The sequence below is a fragment of the Strix uralensis genome, chromosome 6, assembly GCF_047716275.1.
Source record: "Strix uralensis isolate ZFMK-TIS-50842 chromosome 6, bStrUra1, whole genome shotgun sequence".
NCBI lineage: Eukaryota > Metazoa > Chordata > Aves > Strigiformes > Strigidae > Strix > Strix uralensis.
Window position 1 is genome coordinate 44,067,428 of NC_133977.1, and position 27,180 is coordinate 44,094,607.

Below are 27,180 nucleotides of genomic sequence, written 5' to 3' on the forward strand. Positions count from 1 at the left end.
GCACTTTTCTCAGCCGTGTGAAGGGGGTGTTGGAGTTCTGAGTCCTTTTCTCTGGGCATTTGTGTGACAGCAGTTCAGTGCAGCTGGCACACTTCACCTCTCGCTTGCATTCTCACCTGAGGTTTCAGTAAAGACGTAACCTGGGGTGTATTTACATGGCAGAGCCTCATCCATCCTTCTGCATATTGTTTTCTCCAAAATAGTTCCATAATCACACATGAAAGACTCAGGCACTTCACTTGGCCTTTCATGTGAACGCTGTGCATGCCCAAATGTGGCTTCTGTACTGGGATGTATTTGTGGTTGGTTCTGATATTTCTGCACCGCTCTGATGGGCTTAGTAATAGCCTCCAGGATTTCAGAATAACAGTAAACCTACATCCCATTTAGAGGACCATCGCTGAACCTTTGGTATTTAACCACTTTGGATATCAGCTCATATCCTGTGTTGATAGTTGTAATAGCCTTTAAAAAAAGAAAAAAAAAAAACAACAAAAAAAGGCAGCGAGAACATAGCAGATCCTGCCATTGACTGGCTCTGCCTCGTCCTCAACAATCGCTGCTTTGTGTTGCTGTACCATTAACTGAGGTCGGTGCCCTGTGGTAAAATACGTATCCTGACACGGAGCTGCCAGGCCGGGGCCGGCTCCAGCCGCGGCGGAGGTGCACCTCCATCCCCGCGAGAGCTGAGGGGCAAACACTGGCCACCCTCTGCTGCCAGTACCCCGTCGCCAGCTCCTGTCTTCAAGGCTGCAGTAATGGCTTCTGACAGTGCTTCTCTTGTTGGAGGCTCCGACGAGGAGTAGGAAACCATTTAGTAGGAAACCTTCAAATTTGCCTGGAGCTGATTGTAGTTTTCTTTAAAAAAAAAATGGTGAACAGGGGTCTTTGTGTTTTTTCTCCTGAAGGGTTTTTGAAATCCGTTCAGTGTTTGGCTTTGTCCTGTGGTTGCTCCGTGGGCACACATTGAAGCCTTTCTTACCCTAATACCACTATAAGAGTCCCATGACTAACAACAAAACTGAAGGAGCCTAAAAATAACTCCTGGAGTTCCTCTCTTTTGTTGCATTATGCTGTATCACTGAGCAGCCTTTCCTCAGCCTGGGCTGCAAGGCAGAAAGATTTCCAAATGGGCTTCTGGACGGAGGCACGGTGTTGTGGGGAGAGCTCCCATTAGCAGAATTATTGCTCTAATGGAGGTGGTGTCAGCGTTTTTGCGGATCCATCCATCCCCAGTGTGGCCAAGAGAAGGGGGATCCAAACGCTGCTGCAAAATGTCTGTTTTGCCTTGTAATTGGGGTCATAACGGCTCTTCCCAGGAAAAAATTGCTTTTCGTCTGAGCTGAATTTTGAACCAGGAAAACAGAAGTGTTGAAATGACACGTTTTTAAAGAAATTGCAGTTTGGTGGCTTCTGGAGTCCAGTAAAACACAGAGCTGGGTCACTGCTCCCTGCCACGGTCACCTGGTCTCGATGGGGATGACGGTCCCGCGTGGGGCACATAGGAACATGCTGCCTGTTTCCACCTTGCCCTCCCACCCCTGTCTCCTCCCTGCCTCTTGCTACATCAATATTTTACCTTTCTAGAGAGGTAAGGCTTTATTCTGCTTGCAGATATATTGTGTAAGCTCTCTCGGGAGAGAAGGCACTGTGTTTTTGTACTCTGAGCTAATTAACTGAGGTCCAGAGAAACTACGTCTGATCTCAACTAGCTATTTCAAAGTAAAAATTAATAGCACCTTGTGTCTACTAGGACTTTACAGCAAGGCATCTATTTCAGTCCGCTGGTGGCTTTTTGAGCTGGGATTTAGTCTCACCTCAAGTAAGCCAGTGGTGCTAACTAGCATGTGCTAAAACCCCCGTGAAAAAGGCGGCTGATAATGTTCACACAGGTCAGCAAGGTGAGGTAAATCCTGTCCTTTCATCATCTTCACCTCAGTGAATGAACTCATGAGAATTATTAACTGCCAAGTAGTCCCCTTGATTTTATTGTGGGTTTATTGTGGTGCAGTGAGAACAAACCCTTTTTTCCCCCAGTATTCAGAGCACAGTCCTACTTGCAGCAGCACTGCTTGTGTCCTGAGTGTTTATAAGCCCTTTCTGCACACATCAAGTCTGTGTGTGGGATAACTGAGGGCCAGTTTGGGTGTAAAGTACTGCACTTCCAAGGTGACTATCATTGTCCATCCACTTCTGCTTGTTCAGGAGGGAGAATTCACCAAAAGAACAGCTCCAGAAGAATTTATCCAGCTGTTTTAGCACATTTCCATGGGCAGGGAGCACCAGGCAGGAGAGAAAGCAAGTGTCTTTCTCTGGGAGAGGAGGCAGCTGGCCCGCTCTGCACACCGACGGTAGCCCTGCGGCAAGCTGGTCTTGCAGAGGATGGAGAGGAGCTCAACTTGACTCGAGATGGGTCGGCGTGCATTTATTTAGAGGTCTTCTGCTTTGAGCTGTGAAGCGGGGCTCTCACAGCATCCCGGGGAGGTTTTGCGGCGTCGCCCTTTCTCCTCCCCTGCGGAGATGACACAAAACCTCGTCTCCTTCCCACTGCAGTGTTAGACTTCTGCCATTTTACAGTCTTTTCCCAGTGTCTAATTTTGCAGATACAATTTAGCGTGTGCAAATTATTAAAGCACGCAGATGGCAGCACATGTGTATTTCATTACTGGCTCGCACCCCCAGATTTGGTAATTATACAGAAATCGTGGCAGGTTTTTTGGTGTGGGTGTCAAGTTGCGAAAGCGAGATTAAAGCACCAGGCTGAGAAGGAAGGCCAAACGCTGTTGGTTCTCAATGGAGAGTCTGATACTAGAACAAAACTTGTTTTATAAAGAAATGTTTATTTATCTACAGGCTTTTAATTTTCTTAATCCTGGAAAGCCAAAAATGTGCATGGGAACAGAAGTTATTTTTCTGAGTATGTTTTTGTTGACTGCCGGGCTATTGTTGTTGCATTCCTCAGGATTTATAGGGGTTCTCAGTTTACCTTAATGTTTTATTTATTCATTCTGCACTGCGTGAGATGTTGATTTTTTTAATAGCATCGCATGAGTCTAATTGTTATTTTTGCCTGCTCACTCGATTACAGAAATTCAGAAGACGAGTCCAAGAGTCTACTCAAGTACTGCGAGAACTGGAAATTTCTTTAAGAACAAATCACATCGGGTAAGACTTTTTGATGTCCTTTGGTCTAAGATTTTTTTTTTTTTTTTTACATCTACTGATGGATGCCTTTGAGAAAATCTCTCTTTGCATGTCAAGCAGTGATACCACTTGATTGATTATTAAAGCTTGAAGGGCTCAGTTAAGGGGTAGCTGGGCATCTTAGGAGAATAATTCAGCTTTAATCCTTTCATGATAGGGTTCATCCACATCTCTGGAAAGGCTGCGAGAAGATTGCAGTCAGCTTCTGCTTACCCAAAGTCAGTCAGAGCAGCAGTGAGCATGATTCTGTCTAGAATAGTAATAGTATTGCAGCTATAAATATATATACCTCCCCCCCCATGCTGTTTTATAGCTTTAACATGATGTAGTTCATGAAGCCTGGCTGTGAGTAATATTCCCAGTATTTTTCTTCTAAAAAGCACAAAATTCCTCTCAGATAGCAAAAGTAGAGTTTTTTATTGAACTTGCTGTTCCCATCCACCTTCCCCCAGTCTCACCTCTCTGCTTTGCCTCTTGGGACCAGGAGCTGGGTCAGCACCTGTACATCAGCTGGGAAGGTTTCTTCAGTGTTTTGTTTCATGATCACACACCGTGTCCAGCTCAATTACATCGATTTTATAGGATGCTGCTCTTCTTTCGTGGAAATGAGGGTGTTTTAAACTGTGGGAGGAAGAGCCATGTTCTCTCTTTGAGAGCCAGCTCCCCAGCATGGCATGCGTGGCAGTGGGGGACCCTCCCTCAAGCTGTCACAAATATTTTCAACAAACTTCTCCTCAACCCCTTCTCTGGCTCCTGCTATGTTTTCCCTCGTTTTCCGACACAAAGGATTCCCCACCAGAGGCTTAGGGCATCTGAAGCATGACGCTCTGCAGATTTATGACGGCTCACGGGAGCGCAGAAGGAACGGTGATGGTGCACCAGATAAATAAAAGAGGCTGACGAGACCAGTGTTTATTTATTTGGTTCACTTGGCTGAAAGATGGGTGTCAAAATACATCCCATAAAAATGCCAGGTTGTTTATTTTAGCAGGTAAACAGCGAAAGATTGAAAGCCTGAAGACTAGGATAACTCATGAATTCCTGCTCTGCTGGGAGCAGGGAATTGATAGCTGCAAGGCCCCAGAGTCAGAGCGAGCCTGGAGCCCCAGTTCCCTCCCTGGCTCCCCACTCGTTCCAGTGGCACCTAACCCACTCCCGGTGGGGTTTTGCCTGCCCTGTTGGGGTTCGGAGGAGAGCTGAGCTGGGACTGTGCTGAGGCTCCTTGCTCGCCTGGCTTTGCCCCCAGATGGAGGGATTTTCAAAACATCCTTGGCATTTTCAAGCTTTTGAAAGCTTTGGAAGATAATAGACTTTTCTGAATTGCGGCTTATTTTGTATAATTCTCAGGGGCCAAAATTCACAGTGACCGGTTAAAAAGAGAAGGCAAAATTACTGTTAAATTCATGGCCAGGATGTCAGATTATTCTTTTGCCAGTGTGCTGTCTATATGCTTTTAGGCATTGCTAGAGATCAGGATGTGACAAAAAATAGACCATGTCCCTGCAACTCAGGTGTTAGAAGATGGCTGTGACCACTGCTCAGCGGTTTGTGCAGCCAGGGCAGAGATGAGCCTGGGTTTGGAGTGAAGCTGGGCAGCAGCTGAGCTCCTCAGGCACCCGTGGCCTTCTCGCACCAACGCTGTTATGGTGGGAAGAGCAGTTACCCACTCCGGAGCTCAGTACTTAGAAGAGCAAACATCTAGTTTCTGAGCAATTCAGGGTGTGCATAGGGGGTTTTATGGTTTGGGATTTTTTTGAAGGGATGTTTTTCCCATCACAGTGCTGCAAAAAAGCTTGTTTCAGTACATTCGTAAAGTCCTCCAAAGGACTGTTTTAAAGTCCTCTAAATAATAAAGGGCATTTTTAAAAAGTCCTCTCTTCCTGAGTGAGAAAGCAAAGTTTTTCTCAGCAGTGCTGCCTTTCCTGCAATGGATCTGTCTCTAGTTTGTCTGACAAGAATTCCAGTAACTGCACAAACTCTCTGATGTCTAATGATTTTTCTAACAGATGGGTCAGGGAGTTCCTGAATGAAGAAAACAAAGGCCTGGATGTTCTGGTGGAGTACTTGTCGTTTGCACAGTATGCTGTCACGTAAGTAAGACATGCCTGGTACTCTCTGGGCACAGCAAGAATCCTGCCATCTCTAACAGAGCAGGAGAGGGAAATGCCAGGGCAGATGCTCAGCTTTCCCTGTGGCAGAGCTTTCCTGTTAGTAGCTTGGTACGATGCTACGGATGTACCTTAGAGCAGAGAAAATGGTAATATTAGTCCAGAACTATTGCATCATAACATTTTGCAGAGAAAAAAAAGCCTAAGTTTAAACCTTGAGATTATCTCTAAGAGCGTACTGACATTTTTTAGCTGTGGCCTCTGACCATCTCAGTGCAAAAAACATTCAACAAATATGTGGAAGCATGCAGGCTTCCTTAGAGATAGGTTTGCAATTAGTGCCCGACCCCAAGATTTTACCATGCTGCCCACTGTGTTCAGAGTGACCTCCACGCACGAGCCACTTCTCATGAGGCTCCTGGCAAGCAAAGTTGGTGGCATCCTGTGCAGTAGATGCGCTGCAAGACAACAGCAGGAGTTTCAAGGTGATTTTGCAAGTTGGGAAGACTATAAAGCAAGTTTTTTCGATTCTGACGTCTGGTTAGTTGGGAGTCAGATTCAGTCATTTAGGTAATAAATCATTAAATGTACTCTATTAAAAAAAATTGGGAAAAAAATCATTATATCACACAATTTGAAATAGGTGTTCGGCTGAGGATCTGTGTTTGTATATCCACAGGCTTTCATTCAGGATGTTTTAGCAGTAGATTTTTGTATAAAAGCATACAAAAAGAAGCAGTAGGTTAAAGGTACTGTTGTCGTTAGGAACTCAAGCTGAGTAGAGTTGATACTTCGTTTTTAGAAAAGATGCCATCAGATGTATATATATCACTGCACAGAAAAGAGATTGTTGGTGAGGTTGCAATAAAATTAATGAAGGAAAATTATATGTTTTAAGATGTTACTAACGCTGGAAAAAACCGTGCACAGCAAAAAGAAGTGTTTGAAAGACTTTCTTCCTAAAATTATACAAATGTACGCGAGTTAGCTTGCTGGGTTTTTCCCCTCTCTAACATGGTAAACATGAGTAATAACCTCAAAAGCCGTAAGGGGAACAAGCAATTTTTGCTTAAAATAGCAGTACAATGGGCAATGAGTCAGAAATCAAAGAAAATCTGTAATGATCATGGTAATATATTGCATATGCTGAGAGATTCATGAGGGCCAACCAAGCGGTGTAAACAATCAGATATTGACAGAGGAAAGTGAATTAGTACTTGCACGATGGTTTATTGAAGTAAAATGGAGACAGCTTTAAGCGTTGCCACTCCTTCCTTCAAGGCAGGGCTATTCATCAGCAAAGCAGCTGATGTTGTATTTATTTTATATTGAAGTAGGATAATCTGTGGCTGTTTGAGCCTTGCAAATGGTGTGCTCGTGTGGTCAGCTGCTCCTTTTGTCAAGGTTGGATAGACTGGCTCTGAGGAAGTATTTCTTTGCAGAAGGGGTTGTTGGGCGTTGGAATGGGCTGCCCAGGGCAGGGGGGGAGTCCCCATCCCTGGAGGGGTTGAAGAGTCGGGTTGACCCAGCGCTGAGGGATCTGGTGGAGTTGGGAATGGTCAGTGTGAGGTTCATGGTTGGACTGGAGGATCTTCAAGGCCTTTTCCAACCTTGATGACTCTGTGAGTCTGTAAGGTCCATGTTTGCTGCACTGTGTGTTTGAAGCTCGTGATGAGTTGCAGCCGAAGGGAGGTTAGCCCGCTTTACTCTCCTCCTTCCTTTTGGTAATCTTTTGGGACCTACTCAAATCTGCAGACGTTGAACAGGAGAATGCTACGTGCATCTTTCCCATCTAATCCGCCGTTGGCATTTCTATTTCCTTTCAGGTTTGACTTTGAAAGTTTGGAGAACAATGTGGAAAACTCGATGGACAAGTCCAAACCTTGGAGCCGCTCTATTGAGGACCTGCACAGAGGCAGTAATTTACCCTCACCAGTTGGCAACAGCATTTCCCGCTCCGGCAGACACTCGACTTTACGGTAAGGTGTTTAGTCAGGCAGTGGGTGACCTGCAAACAGCAAGTGCCCCAGTTGCTGGCAGGAGGAGAGTCAGGATGGTTTTCCAATTAGAATAGTTTTCATCTTCCCTCTTTTCACAGAGTAGGCTTGACATATATAGGAAACCTGTCATTGTACTGATGATTTTGAGGTGGAAAGAAATGCTAAGCTAGTAGCGCAGGGCAGTGGTACGCAGCAGTTGAGGAAGAGACAAGAATAACTCTGCCTCCCTTTCCAATGGCAGAATGATCTCAGGATGTACGATGCGTTTCCATCAGGTACAATGTGGCTTGCACAGAGGAAGCAATTCCTCTTCTCCAAAATGTATCTCAAGATTTCCATGGACCTGGCCAGGCTGGAGCTCCCATCTGGCATCTCGTCCGAAAAGGTCTCTTCTAGCAGCACATTCCTTCCGTACTGCTATGAACATGATTTTTTTTTTTTTTTTTTTTTTTTTTTGAAAGACCACTTCCATCCTTCAAACCTGCTGTTAATTCTAGCACCACCCCAGGCTTCCAGGCTTTATTCCTCTCTTTCCAAGTACTGGTTTTTTTTTTTTTTTTAAATGTTGTGGAAAAGGCAGGATTGCTTCCCAGAGCTGAATGGCAGTCAACTCTGTTACATTCCTTTGATGCTTCACTCTTATAAACCAGACTGACCACCACCTTTAGTCCAGCAGTACTGTTACCTCGGGGCGCAGCTCAGACTGTTGAATGCTTTTTGACTCTTTTTTTGGCTTTTATGGAGTTCTGTTACATAGTACTGTGAGTGTAGAAGAGTCCAAAAAAGAGGGAGGCAGCGAGGACTTGCAGCTTTTCCCTACATCTTCCAGCAGAGGCTGAGTTTTGGTGTGTTAGTCAATGGTAATGTAGGCCCTTTAGCTGATGTTGGGTGGGTGTCTTCCACCCACAGCCTGTGTGGTAGCGGGTGGGATACATGGAAGATGTAGTTCACAGACATCAGGCAGTGGAGAGGAGGAGACAGACACACAGCTCTGGTAAAGAGATACAGGCCGTGGAGTCCAGCAAAAGCACTTGACCAGTTGATTTGGGTTTTTTTAAATGTTGCAAAGGTGGTCTCAGTGGTTTTGGTTTTGTTTAATCTTTGATTACTTGGACAGAGAAATGGTAGAGTCTTGTGCTTGCAGGAGGATGTCTGATTCTGCTCTCGGTCTTTGGGAGGTGTGCTTGTCATTAGTTATGCTAGAAATGCGTAAGTCAGGTATACATTACATGTCTCTTACATTTTTTCTCTTCATTTCCTTTTTCACATCCCCCTTTATTCCTTACCTTTTTGGTTTTCCATTTCAACATCTCCTTCCTTGCATCCTTCATTCCCCTCCCTCTTTCACTCTTCTCCGATTCTCTCTCTCGCATCCTTCCTTCCTCTGCTCTCATCCTCCTTTCACATACCATCAGATTGGTTTCTCTGCCTGAACAACTTCAGTTCAAATGCTGCCAGAGCTGCTTTTCAGCCAACTGCCTCTGGAGCGGCTTCACTTTGCGCTCTGCTGATGAGGCTTCGAGCCGGAAAATCTCGTAAGTCCCAGGTGCAAGGTTGCCCACCGGCCGGGCTGTGCAGGCATGGGAGCCACGTGGCTAGCACTGCTCCCCATGCCCTATAATCTGGTAATCACGCATCCTGGGAGAGCGGCCGCCTGAGCATCAGCGGGAGTTTTCACTCTCCAAAATGTGTGGTTATCACATTATAACTTCAAAGTGTAGTTCGCTTCCGTAGAGTGGGATTTTCTAAAAGAAAGTAAAACGTGGTTTACTTTGAAACAAGATACTGGTTTTCTTTATCATACTGCAAATAGTATTATTAGTTTCACACCTAAAAGATAGAGCCCTTAGTCTTTGTCCGTGTTATTTCATCATTTTTATTGCAATTGGTGATTTATTATCATCAATTTTATTACAAAGAGAGACTTCACTCATATCCAAAACTGGCACAGAAATGCAACCTAGTACAGTATTTTTCAGCCAAGTGCCCCCCTTCTGCCTGCAGATCCATCTCTGTACAGGGGCAGCTTGGGCAGAAACTGTCCAACCTTTATGTGGAATTAGCATCTTTGGTTTGTGTTTCATAAAAAAAAAATTAAATTGTTTTAAAATGTGTATTTTTTCAATAGCTGGGGACTGTGTGTATTAAATAAAAGTAGCTGGGAAGTTTTTAAGAAGGGTTTTTTGTATAATTAGAAAATACTAGTTCACTAAACCAGAATCTTTTCCTGAGGACAAGCTAGGTGCTCATCACATGCGGTGGGTGTGCAGGATGGCGTTTCTGGTCAAAACCAGGAGGTTTCTGCCCTATCGATGGGTCTGGGACATGCAGAGACCCAGGCCATGGGTTCTGCTCTGTGGAAGCTCCTCTTCTCTCTTTGTTATGAAAAGCATTCGAACGGAGAGAAAAGGAGAAGTGGATGGAAAAGGAGAAGGTTGACAAACTTAACAGGGTAATTTAAATTTCAGGAGCTGGACTCATCCCCGCAATGCCCTAGCAGTCTGAAAAATGAGAACAGGTTTGGCCTGCATTCCTTTTTATTAAAACAGCAAGACGTTTTGGGGAGACAGTGTTTCGTGCCCGCTTTAACACCGTTTTTTCTCATTTTTGGTGCCTGTATGGCAGTGTCATGGCACCAGCTCTCCTGCCTGTCCTCAGGGTTCACAGCAGTAAACCTGCCATGGCCCTCAGCACCCTGTATGGTCCCAGCTGATGTGTGCTGTACATGTTTAATTAGAGTAAAAGGAAGAGGAGATAAGCACAAAGCAACACTAGGGACTTACTGGAAGGGGTATAACCCTTGCATGCTCGCAAACAGTGCAGCTCCATCGCAGTGAGCAACCAGGCAGGGCAAGCTCGCTGCGGTGTGAGCTCGCCTGGCGGTGACGTGGGCATGGAGGCTTTCTGTCTGCTCTCTTGCGTGGCTGAGGCTACCCGTTCCTAATTGTGACTTTAACTGGCTTCCCGTAGCTCTTTTTAGTAGTGCTAAACCCTGCCAATTCCCTGCTCACTGGGTTTCCTTGGCAACTGAGGGTTGTTTTTTTTTTTAAGAGGAGGCACAGGGGTTTGGGAAGCAAACACCAAAATGAGGGCAGAAGGATAAAAACGGGGATGAACCTTTGGGGATTTATTGCTGCTTTTCTGGGGAGAAAGAGCATTACTTTCACATGAGAGTCGTACTCTCCTGTCAGATAAATATTAATGCAGACTTTGTAATGTCCCAGCCCATTAGAAATTCCCTTTCTTCTGAGTCAAATACTTCAGTTTTTATGTGGATTGAACTGAGAAACTTCATTTCTTTCTCGAAAATCTGAGGAGTCCATAATGAGAGAGAGATGCAGGCAAACGTATCTTAATCCATCAATGGGCTTTGATTGCACCCGGTAGTTTCATGTAGCCTGCTTGGTGGTGGTGTGGGGTGTTTGTAGGTAACGGTCCTGGTCGAACCGGGGGAGAATCCCCTGCAATACCCGTCTGTGTTTGCATACGGAGGGGAAGAAACACGCTCTATGCCTTGCTGGAAGTTCTGTGGGATGCACACGGCGTGCCAGAGCCGAGCTCCTCCTCAGTGTGCAGTCACGTCCGTAGGCCGTGCGTGGCCTGGAAGGACAGGGGGAGGCCAAAACCAGCTGTTTCAATTTATTTTATCACCTTTTTTAAGCAACAACTATCTCCTCAGCTTTACGCATTAATAATCTTCCCAGATTCTGTTAGATGAAGACAAAACCAGCAGGCTCAAAGTCATCTATTTTCTTCACATTTGTGGCACAAACCAGCTTTGTTGCCCCTGTTTGAAGGGGCAAAAATGAGACATTTTCGGGCAGCACGGCTGCCTGCTCTGCCTTCCCTTGCACAAGTGGAGGAGCTGCTTGCACCTCACTGGTTTTAATGCTTAAGGGGCCACCACTGAGCACAAGCTCGTGGTCCTTCCCTCTCTGGGCCTCGTCTCCTGCAGATGGGTGCAAGTTCAGGGTCCCCACGTCCAGCAGACTCAGCTTGGAGCTTGCTCTAAGAGATCAGAGAAACTCAAAGTTAGTTGGAAGCGCCAAAACCTTCCTCTTCCAAAGTCCGTCTCTGCTGTCAGAAGGACATTCATAATACAAACACCACCTCTTCCAAACCTCCAACGACAAAATTGCAGAAATGTGATCCAAACTCCCCCAAACCCCAATGAAAACCAGCAGTCCCAGCCCACGCAGAGCTGGGCAAGCTGCCGGCGGGGTGGTGAGGGCTGTCCCCAGCTCTCCTTGCTCCTACTCTGAGGGGGCCAGTGGAGACAAATGGGGGCATGGTGTTCTTTAGCAGATGGCAAGATACAAATGATTGGAGAAACCAGCTGTAATTTGTATTCGTTATTAATGCGGCACATTAGAACTGTGCACCTCTGGACTGGGCACACGTCCTCGTTTTAAGCATGAAAGTCCTCCCATTGCAGATGGTGGAGATGGCAGGAGTTTGTCTTGAGATTTATGCTTACTCACCATGGTGGAAAGGGCTTTTACTTACTTTCAGTATCCCAAATTGGTGTGTAGGTGTTTTTGTTATCCATCTGCGGGTCTTCAGTGTCAGCGTGAGCTGTTGACGCCCTCGCGTGTTGTGTTTTTTAGGTCTTGGTTGTACAAAGTGCTGGATGAGTCCGGGACACACTGGACATTTTTAGCAGTTCTGCTGATCGTGTTAACGAAATCACGTGGACGTGGAGGCAGGAGTAGTTTAGCAAAACTCATTTCTTCAGGCTGACTGGGCTGAATGGTCCTTTTCACCTCTCTGTGGGTGACTGGTGGGTAGAAGCGCAGCCTGGGCTCCAGAGACACCATGGCAGTGCCTTTACAAGCACCAAATTAACTGAAGTGTTAACAAATTGAATAAAAATGATGAATGAGTTATTCTTGATCAGAAACGTACTTCTGTTAGATCTAGGCGAGAAAAAGAACCTTAAACCGTACTGCCTGTTTTCAGCAGAGGTTTAGCCTTGGTTTTAACGGCTGTTGGTTTTCCCACACGGGTGCAGCGCCCCGGCTATGGAGAGGCCGGATCCTGCCTACTTCCCCCTACCTCCAGCAGCACAGGCACGAAGCTGTGGAGCAGCTCCCTCCCCACGTGTGACATCCCATACCCACCGCTGGTGGCTGGCAGGAGGAAAGCATTACACGCTGCAGGAGCTTGCACATGGTCAGGCTTTCTGTTTCTGCTTTTTTCAGAAGTAAGGTTTTATAGTTCTTCTTTAAAGGAGGGGCAGAGGAAGTAAAAGAGGAACCATCTGAATTTAATTACCAGGATAAATATACTCTTGGTGACATAATCTTTGACCTGCAGCAGACAGGAAATCAAAACCAACGATTCATCCAGATGCTCGGATCAGCCTAATGTTTAGTAACAAGAAATGAAATAAAAGCAAAAGAAGATCATCCGCCCTGGCTTGGCTCACGTCGCGTAAAGGGAGGTGTTAGAGCTACTGCCCTGCCTTTAGGAAGGAAACAAATAACATCAGGGGTCGTTGCAATTGCCACTAATACAGAGGAAGCATCTTGAGCCTTAGTTCCAGTGTGTAGAGTTGTCGTAAAAGAGTTTCTGTATAAAAAATCCTCATTAATTCTTGGCATTCATGTCTCTGTGAAGAAATTTGCATCTGTTGAAGGGAAGCGATCTAAATCTAGGGCAGAATCCCATCTGTGCTAGAGATATTTTCTCTGCACTGCAGCTCTCGATTGCATATTCTGTGCCCGTTTCTCAGCCTAATTGTAAACTAGGAGGGGTGGAAGCTCTGCGAGCGGGAGGGTGTGGGCTCTGAGTTTCTCTGATCGCTGAATAACCCACCCCCAGCGAGGGACGTGCGGGACGGTGGGGGGAAGGCAGGAGGACTGCGGCGGGGAGAACACAGAGCAGGGTGTGCAGCCAGGGGCCGGAGCTGTGGGGGTCATTATGGGTTTTGGGAAGGAAAACATGACAGCTACCTCGGGTTTTGCCTGCTTAACTGGTCAGGAGAATCCTCTTAGCGAACATCTCCAGGCTGCAAAACAGCCGTTTGCCTGGCTGTGGCTGGATGGGACATCCGCAGCCCCTGTTGGGTTTTGGGGGGGCTTCTTCACTTCTTCAGAATGTTGTCTTCACCTCTAACCTTCCTTTGGGTGCCTGCGTTGCTCTGCAGTTTTGGTTAGGAAAGCCCAGCGGGTAGTGAGAGGTGTAGAGGGGAACATCTCAGCCCGGGAAGGCTCCACCCAGGGTGAGTTCCCAGGGAGATCGGACCCAGCGTGCTCCAGCGTCCTGCTGTGTTGCAGAGTATCCGTGCTTCCCAATTCTGTTTCTCCTCGCTCCCCAAGCAGTTGGAAATGCCAAATTCTGGCTTTATGGTCATCTTTTCTTAGTTTAAGGAGACTCGCTCCCATTTGTTGCGGCTGACGAAACTCTGTCAGATGTTTAAAGACATTCTGATACTTAAGGAGTTGATACACCAGGCACTGAGGAAGATTTTTTTTCTTCTATCAGTGGCATGATAAAGATTAATTACGCTGCTTATTTAAAATTTAAAGGAAAATAATGTATGCAGCCTTAAGTAGTTTAAAACTGAGATAAATCATTGTAGGAATGATCTCTGTATGACTAGAAATGACTTTTACATCTTTTTATTGCAGTGTTTTTCATATTTAGTGAAATACATATGGAAATACGCTAGTGCCGTGTGGTTACACGTTCTCCAGCCAACACTGGCAGTGCTTCCACACCTCCCAGTTCAGACTTGATGTAGGGCTCCCAGTTAGAGGTTGCACTGCTTCTCTTTTGTCCCAGGAAGGGAGGTTTGGAAGATGAATGTGCCCCTCCTCGGGGTCCGGTCCCCAAAACCCAGCTGCCGTGCTTTAACCGCTCGCTGTTCTCAGGAAAACTAGGTCATGTTTCTCGCAAACCTGAATTCCGTCTGCAGTGCCCTGAGCTGATTTATGCAATCATATATATGGGGGGGGAAAAAAAGCAGTTTGACTGAATTCTGCTTTGAATTTTGGGGTTTCTTTCATCTCAGTGCTCCTGGAAAATGAAAGCAATGGGAAATAATTGCCGAAGCCTGCAAGTCGCCGGCTCTGTGCGGGCAGGGTGGTTTTCTCCAGAGCTCGCCGCGTGTTCTGCTCTCCTCCCGCGCCTACCGGAGCTGCGGTGCAGGGAAGGCTCCCGCAGCCACACAGCAAGGGTGCTGCTGAGTTGTGGTCACTGCCCGGCACACCCTGCCCCCAGACTCACACCGTACCCCCAGACCCTCGTGCCAGCTACCTCATTTACTTTGTTTTGTACGTTTAAAGTGAGAAAGTTTGCAAGTATGGTCTCTGTGTCAGGGAGTGAGCTAGTGAGTCAGAATAACACTAGTCTGTTATTATTTGTTCATATATTTATTATTAATATTTACTATTAATAATAATAATGTTAATCACTGATTTTAAAAGCTACACCTCTTCTTTAAACAAAATGAGTAGCATGGGTTACACAAGTAACTGCACAGTAGCATCAGCAATAAGTAGGGCAACCCCCCAAACGCACTCAAAATATGCAGAGGAAAGAAAGAGGAAAAGAGCGAAGTGTGGTAACACCACAGCCCTGTCTAATGCCCTCTCTGATGCTGCCCAGGGCAGGAGGTGCTTAGAGCACTTGCTCCATACGAGCAAGGCAGATACCCAGTGATGTTTCTCCTGGTACGTGCTCCTGCTTCCAGCAGTCTGTAGATTCAGACATCCTGATCTAAGGATTGCATCTTGTGTTTAATAGTTCTTGATGGATTTTTTCCTCAATGAACTGGTGTAAGTGCTTTTGGAGCCCGTGCCAGGCTCTTGGCTCCACAGCAGCCGTGCTGAAGAGCTCCCGCTCTCCAGAGCACTGTGTGGAGGAGTGCCTCGAAAATTGCCAGGTTTGCTTTGATCCTGTCACCTGCTAATTATACGGGATGCCACATACTTCCCGTGTTAGGAGAAATAATGACAGATCATTCCCCATTGACTCTCTCCATGCCACTCATACTTTCTTGGAGTGTCGAGATGGTTCTCAGACGGAAAAGGTCTGCGTATCCCCTGGAAGCTCTCCCGTTCTCCAGCTCACCCTCTCACTCTGCCTCAGTGAGCATTTGCAGTTGTGCTTCACAGAATCACAGAGTCATCGAGATTAGAAAAGCCCTTGAAGCTCCTCCAGTCCAACCATGAACCTCACCCTGACTGTTCCCAACTCCACCAGATCCCTCAGCACTGGGTCAACCCGACTCTTCAACCCCTCCAGGGATGGGGACTCCCCCCCTGCCCTGGGCAGCCCATTCCAACGCCCAACAACCCCTTCTGCAAAGAAATACTTCCTAAGAGCCAGTCTGACCCTGTCCTGGTGCAGCTTGAGGCCATTCCCTCTTGTCCTGGCACTTGTTCCTTGGTTCAAGAGACTCATCCCCCCTCTCTGCACCCTCCTGTCAGGGAGTTGTAGAGGGCGATGAGGTCTCCCCTCAGCCTCCTCTTCTCCAGACTAAACCCCCCCAGTTCCCTCAGCCGCTCCCCATCAGACCTGTGCTCCAGACCCTGCACCAGCTTCGTTGCCCTTCTGGGTACCAGCACTGATCCATTTAATTTAAGGGCTGGAGGCAGAGCTAAGGATGCTGTAACCCCAAAACGTTCCCCCACTGCAGTTGTTTTCCCGAATCAAAGAGAAGAAGAGCCTTCCCTTGTATGTTCTCCAGGCTGCAGAGGTGGCACTGGCGAGCGTGAGGCCAGCTGCACTTGTCTGAAGAAGCCTTCATTTAACCGGAGGTTGCATTTACTCCAGCAGCGAAGCTTCATCTATGAATTTATTTCCTCCCCTGGCGGAGTTGCTCTTTGCGTAACAAATGTCAGAATTTGCACATCACTGCATGTGCATCGTGTTATTTTTCTTTCTGTTTTCCTCTCAGCAGATTCTTATACTTTCTTCCTCCATTTTCAGGCCCAAGTGTGATAGTTGGAAAAGCAGGATTACTGTGCCTGCCTAGAGGTTTCATTAGGCTCCGAGCCGATGCCCTTCTGGTCTCTGCTCTCACCTGCATAGGTGTAAATCAGGAGCAAACCTCTGGGTGTGCTGCAGCCAATCAAGAACCTGCCTGAACCTTCTCTCTGGGCTGTTTTTACGCTGTAAATTTTGGGGAGCAGGATAAATAATGTGTTTTTCTAACCCCAAACACCACCCTTCACCTTCGCTGTCGGCGTTGCCCGCGGTGCCGCCAGCTGGGGCTGCTCCTCCGTGTCCCTGGCACAGCCCAGGGGGGTCCCGCAGACCCCCCTAGTTTGGATGGGGTTTGTCCTGCAATGTGCTGGTCTCAGGGTTCACCACAGACACCATCGGCCCATTGTAGCAGTTAGTGAATCACTGGCAAAAGAGTTTCTTGACCGTAATAATCTTCTCATTGCTTACCCAGTTTCACACACGTAAGAACATACATGTATTTTGTATGGCGGCCCATCTCCTTGGCTCCAATTTCCTGTGCTCAGCTCACGAAGCATGTTTTTTCTTAAAGAAAATAAGCAGTATCTCAGGAAGAGCTGAAATGTGGTTTTCATTTACTGTGCCATAGAAATAACAGATTTAAAGATTTCCCTTTGTGTTTATTCCTTGTACTTATTTAATTGAATTCCATGTTGATTTACCAGTTAGGGGTTACAATTAAAACAGTTAATGCCTCTTTTCTGAGGAAAGTTCCTAAGGGCTGTATTTTCCTCAAATAATTTGGAGGGCTTTCAGAAAGCTCAGCTGCAGAATAGAAGAGAGGCACCATTCTTACATGAAATGCAGCGGGAATTAATACATTTGCTGATGCCTACTAATGTTCGGTTCCATTAAAAGTCTGTGCCATTGCTTGGGCAAAGTAAAGTGCAGGGAAAAAAGAAAATCCAGCATGCCACTGCTTGAGGGTGAATCGTTCTTTCCCCAAGGTGGAGTTCCCTGGTTTTGGATGGGCCGTGCTGCCGTGCTGGGTGGAAGGGCTGGGACCGGCAGCTCGTGGCTTGTGCTGGCCCTGGGCTGGGCAGCGGTGGCCAGCAGGCAGGCAGGCGAGGAGCCCTGCCCCTGGAGCTTCCTAAGCTGCCAGTGGAAACAGCCCCTGGCCTTTCTTCTGCTTTATTTGCATGTTTATTGTCTGATGGTTGCTGCAGAACTGAAAGGTGTCTGCATTTTCACCCATTCCTTAACTCTTACCACCTAAAAATAGTCTTGTGATTGACAAGGGCTGTTTTTGTTTGCAGGTATAACACCTTGCCAAGCCGAAGAACATTAAAAAATTCCAGATTAGTGAGTAAAAAAGATGATGTTCACGTCTGCATCATGTGTTTACGGGCCATAATGAATTACCAGGTATTTCCCTTTTTGTTCTTTTGTACCACATAACTCTCTTGTTGTTGGGACAGGGGAGGAAAAGGTTAGTGGTGAATTGTTCAGATAAAACTGATGCAAAGGTTTAAATTCTTACTCGTTTTTAGGCAGTGTAGCTGGGAAGCAATGTAACCTAGTCCTTGTGTACCCGTGCAGATGATTTACTACAGATCTCAAGACACACATCGATAAGAGCGTGTGCGTGTTGGGCTGACTCCTGTTTGCAGCCATGGGCTCAGTTTGCACTAACTGATGGGACAAGCAGCTACACAACTGAAGTTATTTGTCTCAGAATTTAGTGCTAACACTTAGGAAATACGAGAATTTTTCAGAAGAGCTGTACGCTGATGGAAAACCCAAGTTTTTGCTCTTGTTACGTGCTTCTGGCAAAGCAATTGCAATAACTGCAAGTCAAAGAATAAACTAGACCAAAGCTAATTTTATTTTCACGACTTTCTTTTATCTTCAGTGGGATGCTGTGATCATGTGGCTTGCCCAGGTAGCTTCAGACACTTGGAATTTTTTGCTAAAACAGTAACAGCTAGAAGTTATATGCTTCAAAGAAAGGCTGTGGTGGATACCTTTATTACAAGTTGTATGGTCATACGAGGTATTTCTAACACGGCTGCATATGTGAACTCTGCCCTTAGGGATAGCAGCTCCCTGGGATTTACAGCGTGTCTTACAGCTGATGGGAAGGATGCAAACAATGATCTTGTGCTAATAACCAATACAGAGTTTTCCAAAGTAGTACTTTTTTCATTTTTGGAGAGCAAAGCCAGCAGTACTCATGCGATATCTGCATGATGCAGTCGCTCTGTGGCATCATGCGTGCTGGAAAACAAGTCATTTTGGCAGCTGAACTGCAATTTCTCTTTAGAGAGTAAATGATGCACTTGGCTGTCAGAATGAAAAAGGGGTTGGAGGGAGGAAAGGATGAGCAGAGGGGTTGGCAGTAGTGTTGGAGCAGCTCTTGGACCCCGTTTTGTTGGCTGACATGGCCAAACCAATTTCTTTCACCACTGTTAGTGGCAGAGAAGTTTTTGGGCACGGTGGTAGATGGAAATGTCCTGCCTGACTTGGTAAACTCGACGATGTTTTGTTTGACTTACAGCGTTGCGCAAGACTGCCACCAGATCTGTACACAAGATATGTAATTTGTTGGATTTTAAAAAGAAAAATTTCAGTCGCAAAACTGAAATAATATTTTCCCCTTCTCTTTTCAGTATGGATTCAATATGGTCATGTCACATCCACATGCCGTTAACGAAATTGCACTAAGTTTGAACAACAAGAATCCCAGGTAGGCTGCACTTGCTTTTAGAGAGTTTAATAAGTAGGTAAGTTAAAGAGTACTTGGAAAGGGAATTCCAGGGGTATGTTTATGCACAAACCTGTAGCAAAAATCAGACTTCATTCTGAATCGGATTAAATCTGTATTACGGTGCAAATAGATGAGCAATTGCCATCTAGTTCCTTTGGTTTCAGGAGCTACTGACTCTTCAGCTGAAAATTTGCTGCTTAAGCACTCCAGCTCTATTGCAGTGCAAAGAAGACCCTGCTGATAATGAGCAGCTTAGCGTGGGATTTTCCTGAAGAGCAGGAAAATCTTCTTTACAGAATTTTGTCTGAAAGATCCTTAGATTTGAATTTCTTCGGGTGAGGGTTTAATTCTTGTTCTGTGCCACGGTAACAGTTTTATAAACGAGCAGTGGAACTGAGGGCTGCGAGACTGTGTCCCGTCCTCTCCCCACACACCCTCGTGACCCTGGCAGCCTCCTCCACCAGAGCCTGGAGCTGCCGACCTCTTGCATGTCTTAACGAAACCAAATCTGAGATACTGATATTTGCAAAGCAAGGTAAAACCAGGGGGTGAGACTAAACTACACAGCACTATATATGTGTCTATACAACCTTTGCTTAGGCTGTCCGCTTGCCTTACAGTACACTGCTTGAAATCTTGCCCTGATGGAAGTAGGTGCTTCCTTCCTCTCTTTTATTTAGCCCTAAGTCAGCGAGCTTGGACACAGGATAGATGGGAAGGATGTAGGAAGTTTATTGTTTTTATCATTTTTGGTGTCCTGTGCCTCGAGACTGGGTGATCAAGAGACAGCCCAAGTTTTCATTTTTGAAGGAAGTAGGTTATTTAGATTTCTGTTTATTTAGGAAAAAAAAAAAGCTTTCAAACGTGGCTAAAATAATCTGAGGACAAAACTTCACATTAGTGCTGTTCAAAACCTCATTTGTTTTATCCCCGTCATGCTTTTTGAAGAAATGGGAGGTTTGAGTGCCTAGGGTTGGCTGAGGTGCAAAAAGGGAAGCAGGAGGTCTGAGCGATGCCACAGAGCTAATCCCGGCCCCAGAGGAGAGACGTGGGGGCTCTGTCATCTCTGGCTGTGCCCATACGGCTGCCACCAACACAGCCATATGTGTCCTCTCCCTGTGCCACCCCAGAGGTGTGGACAGCTGGCGGGGGAGCGCTCCGGCCAGCTTCGGAGACCCGGGCAGCCCCCCAGGCTCTCCACTGACAGAGATCACCCCCCCCTCACCCCGCACACGGCTCGTGGCCTGCCCTTGGAGTGGAGATTCCTGAACATCTGTAGTAAGAACCCCTTGATCCTGTCTGAGAGAACTTGGACTTTCTTCTTGTGGCAGGGAAAGAAATTGATGAGTAAGAATTGAAAATGATACATTTAAAATTTCCTAGGAAAGTGAACATTTTATCTGGTTTCCAAAGATAGCCTTGACCCTTTGAAAGCCAAAAGGTATTTCTTTTTCTGTAACATCTGGTTTGAGTCAGTGCTTTAGCATGAGACTAATTTCATATGTGTTTGCATGATTTTACTATCTGCTCAGAGCTCATCTGGCCATAAAGTCCTGTTGGTGCTTTTGCCTTATGTGAACCCTGTAAGAAAGTACTGGGGATTATTTACATTAGAGTTACACTGAGTCTGCTGCATGCTTTTCCTCTCCGTAATCTCTTGTCTTCTCTCATTAATATGCCTGTGTTAGCACTGCTGTCAATCAGTTGCCCAGATTTCTGATTCAAGAGGGGAAAGACGTGCTAAGGCATCCTATACTTCAGCGAAACACGTCTTTTTTTTTTTCTTTTTTTTTTTTTTTTTTTTGGTGGCTATGAATAATACAAATCATCATAGAAAATAATTCAGATTTGTATCAGGAAAAATACAGATTTGAATTACAAGCACGTTCATTAAAAACTGGGCTCAGAGGAGATGGGCTGCGTTGTGGTGAAGGCGGCTGACTAACGGCTGATGTGTGGTGATCTGGGCTTGAGTAAAACTGCCTCCTCTCTGGGTCTGTGCAGGTGAACTCACTGGGAGTACAAGCTGTCGAAGGCTGACGTGGTTTGCCTTTACCAGAGTTATGCAATTGCCTTTGGTTTGCTTGAATTTCCACCAGTATAATCCATGATTTAAATTTTTGCATGTTTTGAGAAGCATTAAAATGGGGGGAAAACTGCATGATCCTGGGAGAGGCAAAATTCCCTGGATCAGATGGTGCTCAGCATCATGCATCTTGCAGGTTCACTAGTTTCAAGAGATTAAAAATACCCGGGACGCAAACTGGGTCTCCCAGTGTCTCTGCGTTGCTTTTGCAAACAGGTCGAAAGAAAAGTGGTTCATCACATGGTGGTCACTGACTGTCACGGTTTCTTTTCTTCACAGGACAAAGGCGCTTGTCTTAGAACTTTTAGCAGCTGTTTGCCTCGTCAGAGGAGGGCATGAAATCATTTTATCTGCGTTTGATAACTTTAAGGAGGTACGTTACTCTGTTCATTAGAATTTGATGCGCATGTCAGTAGTTCTCTTACGTGGCATTGACTAGAGCTTCCTCATTCAGCTAAATTTCCTAGAGTAAGGGTTTTCCATAAACTGTGGATTTTCCATAAATCACTTTGAGCTGCAAAGAATCTGAGAGTGATGTTGATGCCATCATTTTGCACACTTCTCTTTGAAAGAGCCATAATCCCAACAAGATGAATCCACACTGAAAATTGCTTCCTTTTCCTTTTGATCAGTCGAGCTATGTCCCTGAAGTGGAAAACTAATGGAGATCTTGAGAGCTTTACTCCAGCTCTTCTGTCTCTGAACACTTTTGTATGTTCTTAGATAAAACAACCAGGAATGGTGTATTAGATCTCCCATTTTCAGAGCCATTTACACAAGCCCTTGAACTGCTGGGTTTACTATCAGGAGAAATTTTATTTGCGAAGAAATTACAAAATCAAGTGTCTGTGATGAAACATCAACTGCTGAAATTAATACAGGTATTCCAGTAGGCTCAAGTGTGGCAAAGCGGTATCGTTCATGGGTGTTTATGTTCAAGCATATCCCATGTGTGTGTACAGTGGTTAATGGGACTTGAGAACGTTGTCTGAAGGTTCAGAAGCACTACTGTGAGAATCAAGTCCTAGAAAGCTGCTGTTCGAGTTTATTTTGAATATTGGATATATGTGTGGATTTATTATTAAAGAAAAAATGAATCTAGACTTACCAACTCAAAAATTGTTAGACTTGATGAGTCCCAACTGGACTGTGCGTGTTTTTCCTTAATGCTGCTGTTGCTATAAGCGGGTTAATGCAGATGATCAACAAACCAAGTTGTGAATAATGGGTTTTTTTACTTTATGTGCTTTGGGTATTATTTATGGTGGAGAGATACCAACCTCTGATTTACAGCCAGTGTAAATATTTGCATGTCGTAGACAAATAACTGTATTTGTCAGGTGCTCGTTGTTACACAGAGCTAGAGCAAAAGGTTTGAAGTAATCTCCAGTGTGAGCCTGTTGTAGAAACCTCAGCTTTGCAAGACCAGACCTGTCCAAGACGTGAGCTGCAGTGTAGAGCTACCTGGGACAGAGGTAATGGGACTGGCACGGCTGCTGGCGAGGCTTCCCCGCCTCTGAAGTGGAAGTCGAGTTGGAAGTATTGTGTGACCGTGGAGAAAGCCTTGCTCCTGGGTCCCAGCGGAAGGGATGGTCAGAATATGGAAATCAGACATTCTGCTTCCACCTGGGGAAAGGTCTGCAGTCCTTGAATGCAGGCACAGGGCTGGAACTGGAAATTGTAGTTTGGCTCTTTCATTTACTCATCAGTAGCTTTGGGCGAGCCATCGGTATCTTTGTCTTTGCACTTTTGTGAAGTGAAGGAATCACAGAAAGAAATGCAGATGAGATTGTTACGAAGAACAATTGGGTAATTCTTTAACCAAGTAACAAGCGATAGGACAAGAGGGAATGGCCTCAAATTGCGCCAGGGAAGGTTTAGACTAGATATTAGGAAGTATTTCTTTCCAGAAGGGGTTGTTGGGTGTTGGAATGGGCTGCCCAGGGAGGTGGTGGAGTCCCCATCCCTGGAGGGGTTGAAGAGTCAGGTTGACATAGCGCTTAGGGATATGGTGTAGTTGGGAACTGTCAATGTTAGGTTAGTGGTTGGACTAGAGGATCTTTAAGGTCTTTTCCAACCTAGACGGTTCTGTGAATACGAGAGAAGAGCTTTAAATAGGAAAAGCACTGTAAACATGAAACGTCCAGTGTTATTATTCCAGGCTTAAATTCTTCTGGCTTATTACTACTCCATTGTAGAAGAAATATGTTTCATTAGGGAGGACGGTGTGAGGGATTAATGGTAGCTTGGGCAAATGGCTAAGCCCAAATACCACTGGTTGGGACAGTCTGTGAGGCTCCTTAAATGGGCCCTTTACATGTCACAGGGAGGGATGTGTCAAGTCCCGTTTGCTTTCTTACCTTCCTGACATCTTTAGTCGAGGTTTTGCTCCTTCATTTTCTTCCAGGTGCTCTATCATCTCTCTTTTCTCCTGGTCACATTCAAAAATTCCTATGTAACCCATTCAGTTTGTCTGCCATTATTTATTTATTCCATTCCTGTTTGTGTTTGATCAAGTTGTTTGCTGTAGTGGAAGTTGCAGGTGAAGTGAGTGTGCAAGGAGAGGGGATTTTACCTTCCTCAATTCTGCATTTAGCTGTTCTTCTCTTTATCCAATTATGCTGCTTATTTGTTGCTCTGTGCTGTTGTTTTCCAGTTTCCTCCTGGGCAAGTTTTCAGTCATGGTTTCAAGTTTTCATGTTTATAACTCATTCAACTGGCGTATTAAACATCTCTGAGTTGCTGACATGTAAAGTACCCAGGGTTAAATTTCTAGCAGTATCCTTCCAATTTAAATTGCTGTAAGCTCAATAATATTTGTGTGGCTTCTGTAACTATGTGTTGCAGGGCTGCCACAGCTTCTCTGTGGTTCTTTCATCAGACACTGTGTGCATATTTAGGACAGATTAGACTCGTCGAACTAGATCTCTGCCACTCTATCTCCTTGCCATAAAATAACTTCAAAAGAAACCTGAACTCCCGCATAACACTCACCCTGTAATAAAGTCAGTAGGGAAAACAGGATATTTCGGACCAAATTCTGCTGTCATTTACATCAGGGTGAATATCAAATATTTGATTAGGCTTTGAGCTTTGCTCTGATGTAAATGAGAACAGAATATGGTTCTCAGTGTCTGACTGAGCTGGAAAACCGCAGTTGATGTGAATCTTTTCAAGAATTCTTTTTGAAAATGACTTTTCATTTGAAAATGATTTTACAGGCCAATTTTTTTTCTGGCCGGGCTCAGGATGTTCAAATGGAGGATGGTTTGTTTTGTTAAGCTGTCTCTTGAAAATGATTCTTGTTCAGTTACTTCACGTGAATCAGTGATTCTTGTGCGCAGGTTGTTTCTCTTTGCAGGGCTCTGTGCATTTACAGACATTGCCTGCTGCTTGCTTTTCACCACAAGGTTCAGATCATGTTGAATTTCTCAACACAGAAACAGGGGGCTGTTTCAGAGCCACCAAGAAGTTCACAACAAACCAGGAGCTTGAGGTGGAATTGAATAAAGCAGTACTCAACAGGAAAAGAAACTCCAGAAACGTTGTTACTGATGGGGAATGGAGAGCAGGAGAGGGAAGGAGTAGGTTGGGGTGGGTGGAAAGAAAGGCAGGTGATTTATGCAAAGTTCCTTAGAGCTGAGGAGACCAGGCTTCATGCCATCGCACTAGTGGTGGGAAATGCGAGCCCCCTGTTTCAGGCCAATGAGAGGCAGAGCTGTTGAATTCTTTTTTTTTTTTTTAATTTGGCCAAAAAGCAGGAAGGGTTACAATGAAATCCTTGTCTGTATTGTATGGAATGAATCAGGAATTTTAAGGGAGATGTCAGTATTAGTTTCTCATCCATCTTTGTATTTCTCCTTCACCTTCTTTGTAACATTGAAGGAGTTTGCATGTCGAGTACAAGCAGGGGTTTAGGTCAGTCTCTCGCGGTGCATGTGTCTGCTTTCTGCAGCCTGCTCTACATTTTGGGAGCTATTCGGCATTGACAGAATGGCAACTTCCACCTCTCCAAGAGAGAAATGCCCCATGTACACACACCTTCCTGGGTTTGGTCGTTCTGTCCAGGCCAGTGCAGATGTTGGGTGAATCACCCTGTTTCCAGCCTAACTTCAGCTCATCCATTTTCAGGAGGTCTTGATCTGGGCTAAACAGGAAAGAAAGTTCAAATTAAACTGTGAAGACCCTGTCCCTGGTTGTTCCTGGGCAAGGGGGATTTTTACACCATCCCATGTTTCTCTTTTCGAAGATGTTACATTCATAACTCTCATCGCTTTTGAAGTCCAGGTGCTGCCTAGCCTCTATGTTGAGATAAGCCTCAGCTGCTCAGCTGAGTTTGTACTTGCAGGGCGGTCAGGTCTTGGTTATGAGAAGCTCTGTTAGCCAGGAAGGCCAGCAGACATTTTGGTTTGGCTGCAGCCACTCTGGCTGTCATCAGGCCTCAAACAGCTTTGGAGATGTCCCGGTGCAGAAGTGAGGAGGTTGGGGTGGTGCTGGAGGCAGCTGCTCAGCAGGACCAGGGCTTTGCCTTTGCCTATGCAAGCTGCTCCAGCTGTGCTCTGCAGCTGGAAAACTTCCTTTTTCTGAGTGATGCTTGAGTGAATTCTTTATGGGAAATAGTTGGGAGTTTCTGTGCCACAGGTAACACATGAGAATAGCTGGGGCACTTGGCTATTCCCTTATTTTTTTGACACTTTCTGGCCTGTTACTGGTTCTGTTTGCAGCCACATCTTATTCCCAGCACCTCGCACTGAGGGTAGACACTGCTTGGAGGGGATATCGCAGCCGTGACTGGGTGAGCTCTTCGGCACGGCTGCAACCCTGCCTTTACCCGCTTGCCAGTGGGCTTCCTTAGCGTTCCTGGCCCTTTGTGCTTGTTTCCATGGATTTGTGAGAACTGGCTATGCGGTTTTATCCGAGTTGCCTGGGATTTGTGTTGCAGGACGAGCAAATGCACTTCAGCAGAATGCCAGGGGAAGAAAAGGAAAGGGGAGTTAGCCACAAGACAGCTTGGGGGGAGCTCTGAGGGTCACAGACCAGATGCTCAGAGCTTGTGCCCCATGTAAATTGAAGCAGGCTGAGTGCACTGTTGGAAAACAAGATATATTTTCCTGATGCTTATTCAGAGTAGTTAATTCATTTTAATAGCGTGATTGTATGTGTGGGTATACAGAGAATTAAGCTGTCATCTTTTACTGCCAACAGTAAAACTTCTTTTTACTATTCTTTCATTGCTGACTCCCCTTGCTGTTTCCTGAAAATGCTGGTTTGCATTTGCAAAATCAGTTGAGCTGGAGCTTGGGTGTGTCGGTATCCTTGAACCCTTCCAGGGAGGGGGCAGCCACAGCTTCTCTGGGCAACCTGTGCCAGGGCCTCACCACCCTCACAGGGAAGATTTTCTTCCTTACATCTAACCTAAATCTGCCCTCTGTCAGTTTAAAACTGTTACCCCTTGTCCTGTACCTCCCCCCCTGATCAAGAGTCCCTCCCCCCTTTCCTGTAGCCCCTTTCAGTCCTGGGAGGCTGCTCTAAGGTCTCCCTGGAGCCTTCTCTTCTGCAGCTGAACCCCCCAACTCTCTCAGCCTGTCCTCACAGGGGGGTGCTCCAGCCCCCCGAGCATCTTCGTGGCCTCCTCTGGCCCCGCTGGAGCAGGTCCGTGTCCTTCTGCTGTTGGTGCCCCCAGAGCTGGACCCAGCACAGCAGGGGGGTCTGACGAGAGCAGAGCAGAAAGGGAGAAATCCCCCCCCTCACCCTGCTGCCCACACTGCTCTGGGTGCAGCCCAGCACACGGGTGGCTTTCTGGGCTGCCAGTGCACGTTGCTGTCTCACAGTCAGTTTTCCACCCACCAACACCCCCAAGTCCTTCTCCTTGGGGCTGCTCTCAATCCCCTCCTCGCCCAGCCTGGATTTGTGCTGGGGATTGCCCCGACCCATGGGCAGGACCTTGCCCCTGGCCTTGTTGAACTCCATGAGGTTTGCACGTCCCCCCTCTCCAGCCTGCCCAGGTCCGTCTGGATGGCACATCCCTTCCCTTTAGAGTATCAGTGTCATCCAGGAACTTGCTGAGGGTGCCTCGATCCCACTGTCCATGTCCCCAACAAA

General features: G+C 46.0%; 1 protein-coding gene across 13 annotated transcripts in view; it reads left to right on the plus strand.

Annotated features, from left to right (window-relative positions):
• The window catches only part of FMNL2 (formin like 2), a 148,572-nt gene that overhangs the window by 87,994 nt on the left and 33,398 nt on the right, over nucleotides 1-27,180 (plus strand). For 7 of the 13 annotated variants that reach the window (XR_012629541.1, XR_012629542.1, XM_074873866.1 and 4 more), the window contains exons 4-10: nucleotides 3,089-3,165; nucleotides 5,211-5,294; nucleotides 7,139-7,291; nucleotides 8,728-8,847; nucleotides 17,542-17,650; nucleotides 18,895-18,971; nucleotides 21,358-21,451. Coding sequence is in view for 10 of the 13 variants with exons in the window: in XM_074873866.1 (XP_074729967.1) it covers nucleotides 3,089-3,165; nucleotides 5,211-5,294; nucleotides 7,139-7,291; nucleotides 8,728-8,847; nucleotides 17,542-17,650; nucleotides 18,895-18,971; nucleotides 21,358-21,451 (714 nt within the window). In the remaining 3 variants the exon portion in view is untranslated. The remainder of the gene's footprint in view (nucleotides 1-3,088; nucleotides 3,166-5,210; nucleotides 5,295-7,138; nucleotides 7,292-8,727; nucleotides 8,848-17,541; nucleotides 17,651-18,894; nucleotides 18,972-21,357; nucleotides 21,452-27,180) is intronic. The other 6 variants (XR_012629543.1, XM_074873869.1, XM_074873873.1 and 3 more) reach the window with 1 other exon arrangement.